The sequence below is a fragment of the Anarhichas minor genome, unplaced genomic scaffold, assembly GCF_050575085.1.
Source record: "Anarhichas minor isolate MPS153535 unplaced genomic scaffold, ASM5057508v1 ptg000028l, whole genome shotgun sequence".
Lineage (NCBI taxonomy): Eukaryota > Metazoa > Chordata > Actinopteri > Perciformes > Anarhichadidae > Anarhichas > Anarhichas minor.
The window spans coordinates 6,187,063-6,205,000 of NW_027466474.1; the positions used below are offsets into that span (position 1 = coordinate 6,187,063).

General features: G+C 43.1%; 3 protein-coding genes across 4 annotated transcripts in view; all 3 read right to left on the bottom strand.

Annotated features, from left to right (window-relative positions):
• Positions 1 to 513: 513 nt before the first annotated feature.
• tgfb5 (transforming growth factor, beta 5) lies at positions 514 to 6,758 on the bottom strand. 2 transcript variants are annotated; one of them, XM_076103623.1, is made up of 8 exons: positions 6,619 to 6,758; positions 5,765 to 6,176; positions 4,853 to 5,016; positions 4,059 to 4,191; positions 3,837 to 3,947; positions 2,640 to 2,820; positions 2,075 to 2,228; positions 514 to 922 (listed from the first exon to the last, which is right to left on the bottom strand). In XM_076103623.1, the coding sequence occupies exons 2-8, from the start codon at positions 6,117 to 6,119 to the stop codon at positions 764 to 766; spliced, it is 1,257 nt and encodes a 418-aa protein (XP_075959738.1). In that variant the 5' UTR covers positions 6,120 to 6,176; positions 6,619 to 6,758; the 3' UTR covers positions 514 to 763. The 2 variants fall into 2 exon arrangements, with proteins under 2 accessions (XP_075959738.1, XP_075959739.1); XM_076103624.1 differs by lacking the exon at positions 6,619 to 6,758 and having other exon boundaries at positions 5,765 to 6,365.
• On the bottom strand, positions 6,481 to 13,940 carry trmt112 (tRNA methyltransferase activator subunit 11-2). The gene is made up of 4 exons (XM_076103625.1): positions 13,742 to 13,940; positions 13,007 to 13,108; positions 12,125 to 12,217; positions 6,481 to 10,133 (listed from the first exon to the last, which is right to left on the bottom strand). Exons 1-4 carry the CDS (start codon positions 13,814 to 13,816, stop codon positions 10,032 to 10,034), a joined length of 372 nt encoding a protein of 123 aa, XP_075959740.1. The 5' UTR covers positions 13,817 to 13,940; the 3' UTR covers positions 6,481 to 10,031.
• A 475-nt stretch (positions 13,941 to 14,415) lies between these two features.
• The window catches only part of atg2a (autophagy related 2A), a 23,122-nt gene continuing 19,599 nt past the window's right edge, over positions 14,416 to 17,938 (bottom strand). The window contains exons 36-42 of the mRNA XM_076104019.1: positions 17,897 to 17,938; positions 17,631 to 17,700; positions 17,398 to 17,480; positions 17,138 to 17,259; positions 16,882 to 17,036; positions 16,534 to 16,692; positions 14,416 to 16,246 (exon numbers count right to left, since the gene is read on the bottom strand). The exon at positions 17,897 to 17,938 is cut by the window's right edge and continues 112 nt beyond it. Of these exons, the coding sequence (XP_075960134.1) occupies positions 16,010 to 16,246; positions 16,534 to 16,692; positions 16,882 to 17,036; positions 17,138 to 17,259; positions 17,398 to 17,480; positions 17,631 to 17,700; positions 17,897 to 17,938 (868 nt within the window). The 3' untranslated portion in view covers positions 14,416 to 16,009. The remainder of the gene's footprint in view (positions 16,247 to 16,533; positions 16,693 to 16,881; positions 17,037 to 17,137; positions 17,260 to 17,397; positions 17,481 to 17,630; positions 17,701 to 17,896) is intronic.

The following is a 17,938-nucleotide window of genomic DNA, read 5'->3' on the forward strand; positions in this document are numbered from 1 at the left end:
CCAAACTTGCAGCCGTTCCAAATACAGCCCTATCATCCCACGTCTCATTTTCAAAGCCTCTCTTTTCTCCCTCTCTCCTCCCACCACAAATCCCAGAACCTCGAGCAGCAGAGAGCGAGAGAGAGAGAGAGAGAGAGAGAGGAGATGAGGGGAGCATTTAAATCTGGCGTTCCGTGAGTGGTCGGGTCGGTGTCTGGAAATCTTTCGCATCCTGTTTACGCCGGGCAGATTTCAGCCTGGGAACCGCAGCGAGCTGGCAGGGCCTCCGCCTGGACACAGCTCCTCTCTCTCTTTTCTATCGGCTCCCTGCCTCCCTCGCCTAAAGATCTCAGTCTGCAAACCTTTCCATGCCGCCTTCTTCCTATCAACACCTTCAAACCTAAAACAAACACGTCTCGCTCGCTCCGCTGCCCGCAGCCGCAGGCATATAAACGGCGAGGTGGAATGAGAATCCTGATAAAAAGAATCCTTTTTATGCAGACCAAATGTGGGCCAAATCACACAACACCCCCATTTAATATCCAAGTAAAAGTTTAATACAGCTATGTTGTGATATTAACAAACGCAAAGTTCCAGAGAATGAAGACGTTTTCATGCCTGTAAAGAATGGGATATTTCAGCAAAAATACAACATCTCAAAAGTCTGCTAAAGGAGATCAAACAGAGAAGATTAATGAACAAAGGATCCGTCTGTCCTCTCGTCTTTATCAGTTTGTAGTTTTGGTCCTGTCATCATTCTCCTCCCTCACCTCTTCCGCTGAACTCAGCGGCACTTGCAGGATTTGACGACCATATTGGAGAGTTGCTCAACACGTGGCGTGCGGCCTATGAAGTACATAATGGTGAGGGGCTCCAGGTCCTGAGGAACGCAGCAGGGTGAGGCGGAGGCCTCGGGGTTCAGCTTGTTGTACAGGGGCAGGATCTGACCAGGGGAACGACATCATCAGAGTGTGTTAACTAAGAAGTTTCTTTATATGAACGATGAGCTCCTACATAACCACAATGTTTTGTCAAAATGAAAGCAGTTTTTGTTTATTTCACTTGAGACACTTTCTGTATTTGTGTTTTGTTTCTTGTCACTGGTGTGTAGTGTGCAGGCCTCAGTAAGGTGATGTCATGGACATTTTACACCGATCATGATTTAGCAACTTTTGAATCAGAATGTGATGACAGGTGTGGGGTTGTTCACTTACGTTGCTTGGAGACTGTTAAAGGAATAGTTCTACAATAGTTACCAGTCTTTATGCTAAACTAAGTTAATCCGCTTCATAGTCACAGAGTGGTATTATTACTCTTCTCATCTAACTCTAGGCAAGCAAGCAAAAAAGCTTATTTCCCAAAATGTCTGACTTTTTCTTGTGAAGCAGCAGCTAATAAAGCAGATTTCTCTTAATAAATAATATAAGAATGTGTTTTTCTTAACTTAGATAGCTGTGTATTTAGTCATGAATATTCAATAAAATAGCAAAAAGTTCTCAGGGGCTTTTAAAGAAGGCTTTGTAGGTAAATGTATTACTGTCTGTCAAAACTGCCAAACTCCATCAAACCAAGTAACAAAATGTCTCATTGCCGCAAATCAAGTGTCATATAAATGTGAAAAACCTAGAAATCGAATGAATAAAGGAAACGAAGAAAGAAAAAGTAAATCAGAAGGTTCTGTAAGAGCCAGGGTGGCAGCTGGCCAAGTCATAAGCTATGGGACAAAGCTAACTGTGGTATAGAGCCGCCACAAACAAGGCACATAAAGCTAATTTCAAGGAAAACATCGCCCCCATTTCAAAGTTGCTGTAGATTGAAATCCATCTGGAGGGTTATTGGAGTTTGGTCCAAACCAGAGTGTTTTACTGGAGGAGGAGTCACTTCAGCTATTGAAGTTGTTTGTGTTTGTACTGGAGCAACTGTTCAGAACTATGTTTTCATATGATTTGGCTGTGTCACATTTTTTTAATTTTTTTTTTAAAGGTCATGAATCTCAAGATTACAGCAAAAAATACTTGTACTGGTTCCAAAAGAGCTTCAACACCCAGTCCTGGTCGTATCGCATCTTACAGAAATATAAAACATACCAACTCACCATGTTATAGTGGTTGTTGGCACTCCAGATGTAAGGACAGTTGCCGGCACAGAAGTTGGCTTTGTAACCTTTGGGCTCATGGATCCACTTCCAGTTGAGGTCCCGCCTGAAGTCGATGTAGAGCGAGCGCAGGCAGCATCCCTGGTCTGAGCCACTGAGACACACCGAGAAGAGACACAAGGAAATATGTCAACTCCCATCCGGCTTTTAATGGTCTGGGGCAAGGGACCAAAGTTGGGTCATGGGAAAATGGCAACTGGTCACCATTGAAGAGCCAGCCATCACAAGGTAATGACAATGCAAGCCCGCCAGACTTTTCCCCCGCAGCGTGAGAGGTAGTCTAAATAAAACACTGCGCGCTTGTTGGCCTGCAGTCTAAACACACGGTCAATATTGTTCGTTTTGCCACACAATAGTCTGCAAAGTTTTGGGTCAGAAGAAAATAATTCCACTACCCACCACAACTAGATTTTAGAATTGTGAAACTACATGTCAGTGCGGTCAGTCAGTCACACATAACCTCACACACACACACACACACACACACGGCCGGTTGGCGGCCTACCGGGAGCAGGTTGTGGTTTCTGTGGCGGCCGCCCTCTTCTTGCGGTTCTTCCTGGCCGGGTTGTCCACTCTGTCACTGGGCAGCACGGTGAGGATGAGGTGCGGCGTCTTGGTGCTGAAGTCTGCCTGGCCTTTAACCGGACCGGGCTTTCTTAGCTGACGAAGCTGCTCGTCATCCACACCTACGTAGAGCAGTGTAACAGTTAACACAGTGGTTCTCTACCTGGGGGTCGGGACCCCCCCAAGGGGTCGCAGGATAAACCTGAGAGGTCACACAACGATCAACACAAAATGAAATGTTTGTGAGTGTTTTTATCTTTGAGGACATTTCTTTAAGCTTTGATTTTTTTTGCACAGTCTCCACTCTTGATGCTGTAAAAACTTTTCAAATGCAACATCACTCATTAGTGGAAGTTAAATGCAGTCTGTGACAAAGGTTTGTGAGTAGACATTGCTTTGGTTTTAAGGGTTCAATGCCCAAAAGGTTGTGAACTACCGAGTTACACCTTTGAATTCCTACTACAGAGTACAGTACAGTGCATATATACACGCACACATTCATATATATATATACATAGTTGTTTCCTAAAGGCAACCTATTTCATGGGGTTTCTGAGCTCAATACAAGCCCCGGCTTGTATTAGTTTCAAAAGTTGATATTTTTTCCAAGTGGTAAAAAAAACAGACTTTGCCCAACGCAGTGTAAACCTTGAGGAGAGACATAATTTGGGGCCTAAATGAAGCAACACAGACAGTCCTTCCACAGCTTTACAGAGTGTGGAAGAACAGTGTCTCCATTGTTCCTGTACGATCACCTTTTCATCATCTTTTGGGAGGCGCCTGCAGGATTATTGCTGTGCTGATAAATCTTGTTTATGTGTAGTAGTTAATTTTCGCATTTAGCTGAAATACAATTCATGTTGCATTCTGACCAGTCATCCACAAGCAAACAACATCTACAGAGACTTCAGCAAAGTCTCAAATCATCATGTTCAAAATAACGTCCCTGAAAAAGGAGGTTAAACTCAGCATTTTGTTGTAAGAGGAGGGATAATTTCCCCTCAAGTCAAAATATAAATGCAGTTGAAGATTTAATCACGGAGGGTTAGTCATCCACTCTGCACTTACTTGTATGAGTACCAAGACTCGGCTAACATGATAGACTTTGAAAAAAAACAAAAAAACAAGTGCAACAAACCTGCAAAGAGAGCCTCCAGCTCCTCACTCTTGTTGGGAACAATGTTGTTGGTGGACGGGACGAAGGTGCAGCAGGGACAGTGGACGCCCAACTTCAGGCCAAGATTGTTCACTGATCAGTAGAGGGACACACATTGAGATCAGCTGATGGTGTGTGTGTGTGTGTGTGTGTGTGTATACTGTATATGAATCATTATGTGAAGGAAGTGCTGCTGAGGCCAACCTGGATCTGACACCCAGTCCTTAATGGTTTCGGTAACGTCCACAGAGATCCAGGCTCCCTTCGCCTTCGGCTGAACGGTGCGGGAGTCAATATAACGTTGAGTGGAGGTGCTCTCTTCATCTGGCTTCAGTAGCTGTTAAAACAAAAACACACACACAGAAAGACAGTGATGAAGCTGACGTGCAGACAGTCAGTAAATGTTATAATTTTCTCTGTGGTAAAGAGGGCAGCGAGTTCATCTTCCTACATTTTTACATAACACACATATGGCACAGAGCCCAAACACTGTGTGTCATAAAAAACAATAACAACCTTCAAATCTGTCATCAGGCATGTTTATTACGTTTACTCACTTTCCTGGGGCGAACATATTTCTGTGAGAGGTGAGAAATGTCAAGTCAAAATACAAATATTGCTTAATTTGTGAAGATTTATTGTGATAATTGTCTTGTTGACCTGATGCCCATGTTCCTGGAGGGAAAATCTACCCAAAAAAACAAATTTAAAAGGTATTCCTGGTCACACCTTTTGGATGTGAGAATCATTTTTCAAAAGAAAAGAAACAACTCCTGCATCTGCTTCTTTTACACCAAAGACGGCCTGAAGTGATTTTAAAGAAGAATGGATTCAGTGTCTCCTTCATAATTGTGGAAAATGTATGTTTATTTGGATGTAAAAGCTTAAAAAGACATAGAAATCGTGTCTCTGAGTGTTATTTGTGATGCTAATTTGGTGGTTCTGCTGAAGTTAAAGTGGTAAACAGGTGAGCTTTGAGCCATCACTCTGTTGTTTACCTGATAGATCTCCACTCTCTGCTCTGAGGCCCGGGCCTGCGGGTTTGGAGCTCTGAAGATCCTGAACTCAGCCTTGACCAGGGTGCTGTTGGTCAGGTCCACTCCACTCACGTCGAAGTGGACGACTTTGTAATGGGGGTCGGGGGTTGCAGGCTGTACCGCATCTGGATAAAAAAAAAAAAAAAAAAAAAAAAAGGATGACTAATGATCCAACAACATCTCTTGACTTCTCCGACAATGTTATTTATAGTATTGGTTAAAAGCTCTGTGGGGCTGATGCATTGTCTCGGACATAATTACTGCTGATGAATGTCTCAAAACTAAGTAACCACCATGCATATAAAACTTGACATTGACTGCAACACTTCTCCTTGTAAAAGGGTGCTGTTTTATTTACATACTTTAACTTTAGTAGGATCTTTATACTTCTTCCCAAACCGATACTTTTAACCCAGAATTGGAAATGGAAAATGCTACTGATGCCTATTTAGTCAGTGCATTTCATTCTAATTATGTGATACATAAAAGAAAAAGGATAACGCTAGGTTTAATCTATAAAAATGGACTGCTGTAGCAATTTCTTTCATTAAATATTAGATATGCTACTTTCACCTCTTTTGGCCTCTAAAACTCCTTCAAATAAAGCAATCTAAGAAGAAAAAAAACACTTTTTAGTTGTGTTTTAAGGTTAAACCAGTGATGAAGGTCCACAGATAGACATGGTTTACATTGTTGATTTGAAGGGGTCCCAAGAAAAAACAAACACGTTTTAATGAAAACCCATTAAATCAAGTCATTTGGATCATTTCTGGTGGGTTTGGACCCCTATCAGTGACCGGTCAGGACCCCGGACCACACTTTGAGAACCTTTGTCATACACATAGACTGTTCATACATCATAAATGGACTCACTTGTGTCGGTGCGGGGGGGCAGCATGTCAATCCTCTGCACCTCTTTAGCATAATAGTCCTCTTCGCTGCTCTCGCGCTCGCACGCGGACTCGGCCAGGCGCCTGTGCTCCTTCAGCAGCTCCCGCGTGCTGTTGTAGAGCAGCATGATCTCCGGGGGCACCGAGCCAGGCGGCGGGGCCGCATCCTTGCTCGGCGGGCTGCGGATGCGCAGCTTGCTGAGAATCTGTCCGCGGACCGCCTCGATGCGCCGGGACTTCTGCGCGTCCAGGTTGATGGAGTGGCACGTGTTGAACCCCTCCACCAGCAAAACACCGGAGAACCGGAGCAGCAGCAGCGCGAGACGGGGCACCCACATTGTCCGGTGAGGAGACTGAGGGACGGAGATCTCTGAACGGTCGTGGAGGAAATCCGGCTGAAATAATTGGGGTCACAAAAGCTGAATCTCCAAACCAACGATTAAGAGATTTGTCCGTAAAGTGCTTTAAAACTGAGGGTTAAACCGATGCCCTCCACTGAACTACTGCATAGAAATACTGGTATCAAATAAAGCCCACCCCAAAAAAAAAATCCAATATACAGTTCTAACGGGCTATTTTGGTCAAAACCACTTTCTGTGGAAAGGAAAACCACTTCTGCTGACTTAACATTTATTCTGCTAAGGTAATTCTATAACATTGTTCATACATGCGCCTGCATATTTTAACACCAGACAGATACAAACACGCATTGTCCTTTATTCTTTAATCTAAGTTTAAGTTGTTAAATTCAAAATAAAGAATCCGTAGATACATACAAAAACAACTAACAACAAATGACATCACACTACAACCAAACTCCACAGTAAAAAAACTCACATTTAGTGATTGGAAATTTGGCCGACGCTTGAACTCCAATCTGGTGCGTTCCAAAGCTCCGCTGTCGTCCCGTGCCAGCGCGTGTGCGTAAAAGGTGAATATATTTAATTACAGTTTAACCGATAAATTAAGTTTCATCCGTTTCCGTTTCCCGTCGTCCATCCTCGGAATATTCAACAGCTTTCAGGAGAAAATACTCTTCGCAAGAGCTCAGCCCATGTCGCAAGTCCTCCAAACTAAAACCTGAGCAGCTCACTTCACTATCTGGTGCAGCCAGGTTCACGTGCCTTCACCTCCGAAAGACCCATCTGTGGAGCAAAAAACTGGCCCATACCCACTTCCAGAAAATCTAGTTGCAGCTTTAAAAAAAGCAAAAACCCAAATGAGGTCCTCTCATTCCCAGTTATATGTCAACAGAAAGCTGCTTGCACTAAAACGTAGAAAGACACTGTTGATTTATGTTGGGAAAACCATGGTGGGCCTGTTAATCTCCCTCACATAAACATTAAAACACGGAAAAAAGTCAGACGACATAAAAAGACATGACGCAGAAAAATAAATGAAAGACGTCCTTGTGCTGTGGATTTAAAAAAGAGGAAACTTTACAGTAAATTACAGATCCCCGGTCTAGATGAACTCCAGTCTGAAAACACAGAGACCTTCTGCATGATGCGACTCCATTATTGTGCAGCTCCTCAGTGAGAAATGCTCAGACAGAGGGAGGAGGAGGGTGGGACTGGATGTAGGAGAGGTGGTGGTGGTGGTGGTGGTGGGGCGGGTTGCCACCAAAGTGAAGGGAGTGTGTGATTATGTAGGCAAGAGCCATCTTCCTCTCTCACACACATTTTGCAAGTTCTTCTCTCCACAAAAATGCACCGCTCTCTCTCCGCAGGTAAACATCCCCCGAGGACACGCCAGGCTCAAAAAGAATAGTTAAAGCATTTTTGGAACGAGATTGCTAACTTAATATAGCTTCTGGGCCAGCAGTTGGTTAGCTCAGCTGTTTCCAAGTGGTGTTATTGTGAAGACGACCGGATCACTTTGTTTTCCTCACAGCCTAGCAACTACCAACAACAGGACACACCGACTGTTACAAATCAAAATCATTTTCTTTTTACTTTTAGTACGTACTGAAGCTGCCCTCACAAAGCACATACTGTTGCATGCAGTATGCTTTCAATTGGGAAATACGACTTCACCTTGAACTTTGACCCTCTTGCTCATGTATCTGCTGCGCAGAGGATTGTGGGTCAGAACAACCAGAGAAGGATGCTGGCTTGCATGCTGCAAAATAAGACCGGATGCAGTAGAACATCCTGGTATTTTTGGCCAACTGCATTTGACATATTGAGTATTGTGACATATTGATTTGTTTCTGGCATACTGAATAGTACGGTAGAGTATTGGAACGCACAGACTGCATTTTTGTTTTCCAGTTTCCTCTGCCGTTCCACTGGGGATAGTAACAGCAAAGAACTTCCATAATAATTATATTGTATACTTCATTTTCCACCCAAATACACAAGTAGGACCTGTTAGGTATGAAGAGATGCCTCACAGGAAGGAACCATAACAGTTTGGGTGTTTGGTGCCTTAATCACTGGCACCTCTCCTGCTACTCCTTGAATGGTAACCGTCCAGTTACAGAGCCAGGTCCTCCAATTGATATTCTTTAATAACTGCTAGCTGCTGTCCCCTTCCTATTTTGGTTCTGCAATGGTTGATGCGCTTCCTTTGTGGCGTAAATCAAGCCTTCATTTTCACCACAGATCGTACTGCAGACTGAACTGCACAATGAAGATGGGGAACCAACGTAAACGGTAATAGTGTCAACAATCTATAGTCATTACATTGTGCAATGAACATTTATTTCATAAGTTAAAGCAAAATCTGCAAACTAGCACTTTAAAAGCTCAATAAATAACACGGTATATCTCTTTTGTTAAATGCATTGAAAAACAACAATTTACTGTTTAAAGGGATTTATGTCCCTGTTTTTAATGCAAATTAAACAAATGATACATCACATGGTAATTAGTGAGCTTCAGAGTTTCTAGTCGGTGGGTTTTGATACCTTTGGACAAAGCCAGTTTATTCCAGTCATTTTGCTAAACTAAGCTGACAGACTATCAGCAGTAGCTTAACATTTACCGCACAGAAAATGCCAAAATCAACCTTTAAACATCAAAATGATGTAATAGAAGACGAGGATAATCTATTAGTTCATGCCAGGGATTTCAAAATCCAGCTTAAGTTAAGATCTTAGGCTCATCCCGGTTTAAGGCTTGTTGTAATTGTATTAAAATCCCTCCACAACACCGTTTTATCTTTATCTGTTCTAGCTTTCAATCGAGGCCCTTTCTTTCCTCTCTGTTCCTCTTTCAGTCTCATTGTTAATTACAGCTCAGCACTTGGAGGACTGTTAATCTGTCAGGGCTGGTTTTTATTGCTGCTCTGCTGCCATCCCATTATACCATTATTATAGTTGCGGGTGCAGGCCTGTAATTGCTCTAAGTAGAAGGGAAAAGGTAGGAGAGACTCAGGCTGCCTCAAGGTTTTCTGGTCAGGGCGAACCCCCCCCCTTCATCGTCTGCCCTGGCAAGGTTTCTAAAAATGATAACGCTGCCTGCGAACAAAGAGCAAGGCTCTTGCTACAACTTGCTGCTGCACCATCTTAGCCTGAAATGAGTGGAAAGACACTTAATTTGTCTAGGTGGACTCTTCCCTTCAGCAGTCTTTAAAAGATCAGACACAAGGGGGGGAATCTCAGATCACAGCAGCCCGCCCAGGTGGGTTGTTTGTGTGTGTGTGTGTGTGTGTGCACGCTGTTAAGTGTGGCATGAAAGAAAAAAAAAAAGACTGACTTCCTCAAAAACAACTTCCAGCCGGCCTGCTTTTTCTGCTTCTTTTCCTCAAAGCCAAATATAGACGAGCCACTGCCACGTCATCTGGCCCTCATCACTTTAAACCCGGAGAGAGGGCGAGATGGGGCTCAGAGCCGGCCTCTCACTCATGGAGCCTCTGGGCTTTTATATTTTAGTCCATCTGTAATAGAAGCAAATCCATATTTTCCACAAAAACCTGAAACAATTTTGGCTGTCGTGGAAATCAGGACAGTTTTATTGAAAAAAAAAAAAAGAGAGAGAACCCCAAACAGTAACAAAAATAAATACAGATAAAACCACTGGGGGTTACTCTGGGAACATTTCCATCCGTTCTTCTTCAAAACCGTTTCCTCTATTGGCAGCATCAGCCACTTAAATGTCATAACAACAATCAACTAAACAGTGTGGTTCTCATGGCACCGACTTAAGTCCAACCTCTCTCCTCTCTCTGAATACCCACAATCCCATCCGAGTGACAGCTTGGGGTGAGGTTGCGTGTGAGAACCGTTGACTTGGCGAAGCTGCCATCTACACCTCGTCGTCGCTCAGCAGCATGTTGGGGATTCCTCTGGAGATGGGGAACTCTCGTCCGGATTCAGGGCACTGCAGAGAGCCCTCTATCACCTCCACCTGCAGAACACACGAGCAAGACGAGAGGTGAGAGACCGTAGAGCAACATATACTGTATGGACAAAAGTGTTTGGACACCCCTGTCACCATACTTTTGGTTTGTCCTAGGCCTTTTAGCTCCAATTACCGAAAATCTTAAATGATGCAGTGAACAACAATTTTTAGACCAGTGGTTCCCGACCACTGGGCTGTGGTAAAGGACAAAAGATATGATTCTATAAAGACAGTTTAATAATAGTTGTGTAACTTAATAGACTAGAAGTAAGCTGAAGTAACCAGCCCAATCAACACCTGTCAGCATTACACAAAACCTGTTTTTTTAGCACCTCACCACTAATGGTACCCTCTGGAGTTTTACTAGCAGAGCTATGGAGGTGCTGTTTTTATAGAGTGCGGCCCCGTTTTGTTGATCTCATGCATGCCATACACAGTCCTGCCAGTGGTGCCACATTAAAGTGATCTACAGGCCACGGTGATGCCAAGAAATGCAGCACTACGCTAAAAAAGGGCAGTGAAGAAGAAGACTGCAAGAAAGTTAACCGTAATCCACACAATGAAGAATTTAAATATACTTTTATGAGGAAGGAAATGCATTCAACACATTTTTTAGACATCAAAGGTTTACACAATGTGCTTTGATGGGTACAAGTCGATGTAAACATCACTTTTGTTTACAAAAAAATAGTTTGAACAGTTTTGGGGAAACCCCTTTCCAGATTCAACATGAAGCCAGGTCTATACAGAAATAGATTGCAGACTTTGGTGTGGATCACTTCACTGGCTGGCACAGAGCCCTGACCTCAACCTCATCCAACACCTTCGGGATGAACTGGGCCCATTATTGGACCTCGCTGCAGCCAGGCTCCCACATCTTGTGGAAAGTCTTCCCAGAACAATGGAGGCTGTCACTGCTGCACAAAGTGGCTCTGACATGGTGGGTGGCTGTGGCTCGGGGAGGAAGAGCAGGTCGTCCGCTAATCACAGGGTTGACGGTGCGAACCCTGGCTCCTCTGTCGCCATCAGTGTGTGAGTGAGAGGCAACGTGTAAAGCATTATATAAGTGCCGTCTGTTTAACATTAGTGTTTGGGAGCCAACATGCAGTGTACATATTGGGGTTAGAATAACGTCTCAAGCTAAAGTATTTTAGTTCCTGTGTTTAATCTCTACATAAATGGCACCGTCTTCCGCTGAATGGACGTGGTGCAGTTATGAAAAACGAGACACTGTGCAGTAAACAACCACATGAAAGCTTCGCTGCTAATTGCTATTGCCAGTAATAGGATGTGAAGTGCCGACCGTACCTTTCGATGTTACTGAGAGAGTCAATATTCTCAGTTGTTTGATCCAAAATAAGTACACAAAGACATCCCATAACTGTCTTTATGATTAATTGACTGTGTTAAGTGACACAAGAGTAGAAAACACTGCTGGAACCCACATGGCAGATAATATCAAGAATGGAGAAGGACCAAGACAATTTTAAAAATCCTTGCATGCTTGTTTATCGGTTTCACTGAAAATAAAAAAAATCAAAGAGCCAAAACAACTTGTGAATTTAAATATTTGCTCCAAAACAAGATCTCTGTAACCATGTGGAAAAGAACAGCTGCACCAAGTAGTCCGGAAATTGATTAGTCGATTGACAAAAAATATGTATTTTGATAATAGATCGATAGTTTCAGTCATTTTTAAGTAAAAATGCCAAACATTCTCTGCTTCTCCGATGTGTGTATTTGATGTTTTTCTCTGATTTATATCATCGTAAACTAAATATCTTTGGGTTTCAGACTGTTGGTTGAACAAAACAAGACATCTGATGAAGTCAACAAAAACTATTTTTAAGACCAAAAGATGAATGAAGTAATTGAGAAATCAATCTGCAGAGTAACTGATACTGGAGATAGTTAGTTACGGGTCTACAGTGGTAATAAATACCACAGCGGTCATAAACACCATTCAGTCCCGACAGGAATCACTGCGAGCTTCTTACCTCTAAAAGCACTCTGTGCACTTTCTTCAGGAATTCTTCGTTGTTCTCGTATTCTGGCACCAACTCACCCGGCAGGTCCTGCCGGTGACCCAACTAAAGAGGGAAAAGATGTAGTAACATACATACACTTATACACAACACACAAGTGTTCAAAACTGGGCAGTTGTAAATTAATTGGTGGGTGTTACTGGGTGGCAGAAGACACCATGACATATTCTCCACCTGCTGGTTAACAAGACCGTAAAGAATAAAAACACAGACACTAACACCTCAGTGATGTAATACTGCTAACTGTATACTGCGGAGTCAGTGAAGAACAGTCAACTGTTAAAAACAAAAAAATGTGCAGCTCTGCGGAGAAATTAGAGAGAGGCTAATGTGTCTGTTTCTAAGAAAAGAAATGTTTTAAAAAAGGCTCAGGAAAAAGACAGTAACAGCCTTTTAGTTTTAAATGCCATGATCATAGGGAGCCATGTTTTACATGAAAACAATATGAAAGTCGGGGACATTTGCTGTCTACCTATTGAACTGTCCTTGTAGGTTTTGCTATGCGAGCAAGAAGATCTGGTTTTTGATTGTGTGGTTTTGATGATCTGTGTCAGCTGGTTGGTAATCTGCAGCAGGCTCCTGGCTGCTGTTTAAGAGTGATACCCACAAATGTGTCGGAAACGCGAAGCACAGCGCTGAAACGGGTCTGTTTCCTTCTAATGCTGTGCATCATTAAGTGTTACATACTCTTTTGTGAGTGCTGACCACTTAATTTCCTAGTTGAACTAAAATAACAGAACAAAACTAAACAAATATATTTCCTCCTTTTCAAATTGATGGATTCTTCTGCGATATTACAAGCTGCGACAGTCTCTCTGTTGCAGTCTGACTCACCTCCTCTGCAGCCTGGACCAGAGCGCTCCACTCCAGTTTGGGGATCATCCGGCTGACAAACTGAGCGTTGAAGTCCACCTCGTTCACCTTCACCTCGGTCGCCTGCACAAAGACAACAAATCAGGAGGAGACAACACAGTCTATTAGTGTAGAAATGCAGGGTCGCCAAACAGTAGCAGTCCTTCAAAATCACTTCCTCTGCCATTTGTTCATGACGCCATCCCTGAAACAACAACACCTGTAATCCATAGTTTACTCTAGTCTAGAGGGAGCAGCAAATTGAGATTTCCCTCACATTATATGTTACCAACAGGTACAGTATAGTGTCACATACGTGTCATTTACACATCTTACGCATTGCATTTTTAGTAAAAAAACTGTAGTGTACATGTTAAGTTTTCTCTTTCCGTTGAGTGTATTTTTGAGGGCACTATATAATACATTTCACTTTGAGAATTCTGAAACTCAAATTAAATGGCGAAAGGTAAATATAATGCACTAGGTAGCAAAAAGGTATCAAAATGTTTAACCCCTGGTGCTAGCTTGCTAACCGCTAGGTAGCTTGTTATTGAACGTTACAGGTTGTAAGAGAGTCAAACTAGCACATGTTCAGTGATACAGTTCATGTGGCATTGAGCTCAAACATAAAACACAGCAGGACATTGAAACCATGTGATGCTTTAAGGTCTTAAGTGTTAGCGTTAGCATGCAGCTAGTCGGGTGTTAACAGTTTACCTTGATGAGCAGCGGGTATCCTTTAGTGACTCCCTTCACGTGAGATGTCAACATGTTGTGCGTGAGCAGCTTCATCTTTACAAACAACAGTCGCTGGTTTGACGATAGTTTTCTGGTAAGTGTACACAGATAGTCTGTAATGTACGTTTAAATCACGCTGTAGCGTTTACATGTGGACCGGAAGTGCCGTTGTTGCATCGCTAAAACAGTTCCCCGAAACTTTAACTCCACCACCGTTGGTTCCTTGGTAATATCAGTTATTTAGTTTAGTATCAATGTGTGTCTTTGTAGTAGTCCCTTCAGTGTTATTTACTTTATACAAACTCATAATGCCAGTATAATATACTGTAATAGCTTTTTGGGTGATATTTAAACCTGCCCCATTATAAGCAACAATAATCCACAAACAAATAAGAAAAAAACAGTATTCTCAGTATAGTTTGCAAAGGAATATTATCATAAGTATTACATTGTTGGGCTCTTGTTACTGATGCATGAACATGTTAACATTGAAAATTAACAATTACATGTAGTTTTGGTCATATCTCAGTCAAAAAAAGTGCCACAAACCTGTAGGCTACTTTAGTGAGGTACTAGAGTAAACATACGTGTAACTATAACAGCCATAACAAACATGTTGGTGATAAGCAGTAAAAATGTCAGGCAAAGATGGCTTTCACTTTTTATAAATCAGATTTTTTATTTTTTGTATTAATTTTGTATACTCCTCGTCTTTGTATTATACAGGTCATTCATACAGTTTATGATATAATAAATGGTAATTACACACAAGAGATGTAACAAGCTTCAACCCGTCACCCTCACAGACATGCATCATGCGCGCACACCCAAACACTCATTCACTCACACACACACACGGGGACACATGTCCCTTACACTTATTAAACAAAAAATAATAAGATAAAAATGTAAAACCCCCGATTTTTCATCCTCCGTTGTCACAAGATTCACATCCTCTCAAAGCTAATTTTGAAAATGATAATGACAATACTTAACAAGTTAAACAAATAAAGAAACTGAAAAATGCAGGAAGGCAACTATAGAAGAGGGCAAAGCGATTCTGAAGACAGTAAGTAAATTCAGATCTCAGTCTAACTCTTCATGGAAACAGAAGCACAAATGAGCTGTAATGCAGAAGGAAGAACTGGCTGACATCTGGACGGTTTACTGTGAGTGGCAGATGTCTGAAGTCCAACTTAGCGAAGCTTTAAAAGAATCCAATGTGCAACAGAGTTTAGAGGCTTCGTGTGATCGGCGTCTCTGTTCAGTCAGGAAACTTGTTCTGTCAGGTTTGTATCCATATGAGCCAGTATGTGTAATACGTGTACAGTAGCAGGGAGGGTGCAGGTTTGAGGAAGGCAATACAAACTACATAAAAAGGGCACTCTGCAAGGTTTATGGCACGAATAACAGCGCTGAGAGAAGCAGGCGCACAGTGGGACCAAAGCTGAACCAATGACGAGGCGTTTTGAAGTTTGGTTGGAAACCATCTGGAGGGTGTTAGCAAAGGACACTTCATTTAAATATCCTCCCAGTCTCCACTATGAGCTTCACTGGACGACTAATAGACGAAAGCTCGAGTCACATCACGTGTCAGTTCATCACACACACTGCACCCAAAAAAGAAGAAAACCCTGTTTTCAGCTAGTGATGGGTGATTTAGAATACTAAGAGAGAAGGTGAGCTCACCCTCCTCTTGCTCTTACTTCTTCTCCCCATAGACCTTTGAAGAAGGTGAAATCATGCCAGAAATCACTAATTCAAATTAGAATACAGTTTCAAGAAGCACAATACACGAGTACACGAAGTGCCCACAATCTGTGTCTTACTTATGACCACAGAAAACCTTGAGAGGGATAATCCTTGGGTGGATTGAAAATGAAGCCAGTTGAGAGTGACAGTGATATGTTTGCACAGACAGTAAGGAGAATCTGCAGACTGGTGTATTACTGAGGGGAGGAATATGACGAGAGCTCTCGCTGGATGCAAAACAGACAGATTAAATCTGTTGAAGTCCATGTATGATGGAGCCAAATAAAACACTGGGTGTCAAAATCTGCAGTAGTCGTTGCTTTGTTTTTGCATCGGAGCGCACACCGACTCTCAGTCCATACGCACATGCAAATACACATTCAGACCCTGGATTCGCTCTCGTAACTAAGACTTCTCCAACTCATAATCCCTCTCTCTCACCCACACACACACACACTTTTTCTCTCACACAGACAAACAAAAAAAAAGTCGTCATCAATCTTGACCACCCTCAGTGCGCCACTTCAGGAAATCCTCCTTCCGGGCATCTGGTTTGATCTGGTTCCGCATGCCACCGAGCAGATTGGAAGTGGCTTCAGAGGCCACTATTAACGGTCGGACCACGGTGGGCGGGATCTGCCGCAGGACGCTGCCCACAGCGCCGGGCAGACCCTTCTGTTCGTGGCCGCGGGATGCTACATCGCACAAGGTCTGAGCCGTGTCAATCACTCCCTGGAGAGCAGAGACAGAGTCCAGGGAGAGATTAGTCAAAAATATTTAGCGTTTCAGTACATTTATGGACATGCACTCAAGAAACCAGAAGTCAGGTTGTGCAGGAAATACTTTGTCAATTGATCGATAAACTGTTTACATACACTGTGCATCACTACGTATTATGATCTTTCCATTCAACCTCCTGCTGTGTCACACATACGCTCATGTGACTGGATATTTTTTGGATTATTTGTTCTTTAGAAGGGTCCATAATCAATTCAGAGAGGGTAAGTTTGGGGACGCACCTCTCTGACGGTGTCGTAAGCCTTGGCCACACCTTCTCGGAGGTCTGCGGGCTGAGCCGCTCTGCGGGGCCGGCTGGAGGGAGCCCGGCCCTCCGTGATGGCAAAGCGGTTCAGTGGTGGAGTTGGAGACAGGATGTCGTACACCGTCTCTGCTGTGGCCTGTAAGAGAAGCAGACAAACATCAGGCATCGCATACCCGAGGCCCTGCTTATCCTGATATCCTTCCAACAAATTCTTACAATTTTTGCGCCACCTAAAATAAATTCAGGCCATGGTCCAAATCTATTTGCTGAATAACTTTCATTCACAGTCGTGACCTGCACTGAAAACCCTTCACAGACAGAGTACCTGTATGGCCTGCACCAGCCTGTTGCTGAGCTCCAGAGCAGCTGAAGCTGTGGAGGTGCCGAATGATGCTGCCCCCCTCTGGAGACCTCGAATAATGCGTCCGTCCTTCCTGTACTGCTCTATCGGCAACCAGAACAGATCCCTCACTCCATGAACTGGAGAAACACAAAGAGATAGAAAGAAATGAACCAAGAGATAAAACAGGATAAAGAACATGTAAATGTTAAGCTGTGTGTTTGGAGTAGTGTAGACTCACACAGCTGGACCACTGAGTGCATGGGGCCAACACCTCCCAGAATGCCCGGCAGCTGATTCTTCCTGATGTCCGTCAGCCACTCTGTGACGGCGTACTGGATCACTTTGTCCACTCCGAGGAGACTAGAAAGTGTTTCAGAAGACAGACTAAGAAACTCGCAACTGAAAACTTTGCATTTAAAACATGGTGATCTAGTCTCAAATGACTATGTATCTCAAAATAACGATGAGATGTGTGTGTATGGAAGTGTGGATGTCTACCCGTGTCTACAGCAGAGCCTCTTCAGCTTCAACTCAGAACAGTTTAATTGGGCCAGACCAATCAGAATCCCTGCAAACGTTCCCTGTGAAACACAGAGCAGGACAGAAGAAGTGTGAACCGTCAGCCTGGACAATTATCAGCCTGATCAAATACACAGAAATCCAACAGATTTCTTTAATATAAGTGTTTGGTTACGCTGAGTGACAGATGAGCTGTTTGAGTGACCTCTCACCTGTTCAATGACGACATGTTTGCCTTGATAGTCCAGCCAGATAGGCACTTCAGAGGTGAATCGGAACTCCCTGAAAATAGCAGGGGAGGAAGAGAAAGACCATACCATTAACATTTTAAACCTTAATTATCAGTGATTATTTTTCACAACTATATTCCTACAAACAAGCGTTATTGTTTGTAACACATAACTTTCATTTTCTGTCAGGTTGTAAAAGCAGAATCAGACTTTCACGAAGCAGTCGGGGGAAATCGGTGTTAACGTACCGGAAGTAGATTGGCTGGTCGGCGGAAGAGGTGGAGCCGGCA

Excerpts from the sequence above, each read along its gene's own strand:
- tgfb5 (XM_076103623.1), bottom strand. The coding sequence starts at position 6,119 with ATGTGGGTGCCCCGTCTCGCGCTGCTGCTGCTCCGGTTCTCCGGTGTT. Across the intron at positions 3,948-4,058 it reads GGACTGGGTGTCAGATCCAG|TGAACAATCTTGGCCTGAAG; the intron begins GTTGGCCTCAGC and ends TCTACTGATCAG. Across the intron at positions 2,229-2,639 it reads GAAACCACAACCTGCTCCCG|TGGCTCAGACCAGGGATGCT; the intron begins GTAGGCCGCCAA and ends GGTGTGTCTCAG.
- trmt112 (XM_076103625.1), bottom strand. The coding sequence starts at position 13,816 with ATGAAGCTGCTCACGCACAACATGTTGACATCTCACGTGAAGGGAGTC. Across the intron at positions 13,109-13,741 it reads GATACCCGCTGCTCATCAAG|GCGACCGAGGTGAAGGTGAA; the intron begins GTAAACTGTTAA and ends GTCTTTGTGCAG. Across the intron at positions 12,218-13,006 it reads TGGTCCAGGCTGCAGAGGAG|TTGGGTCACCGGCAGGACCT; the intron begins GTGAGTCAGACT and ends TTCCCTCTTTAG.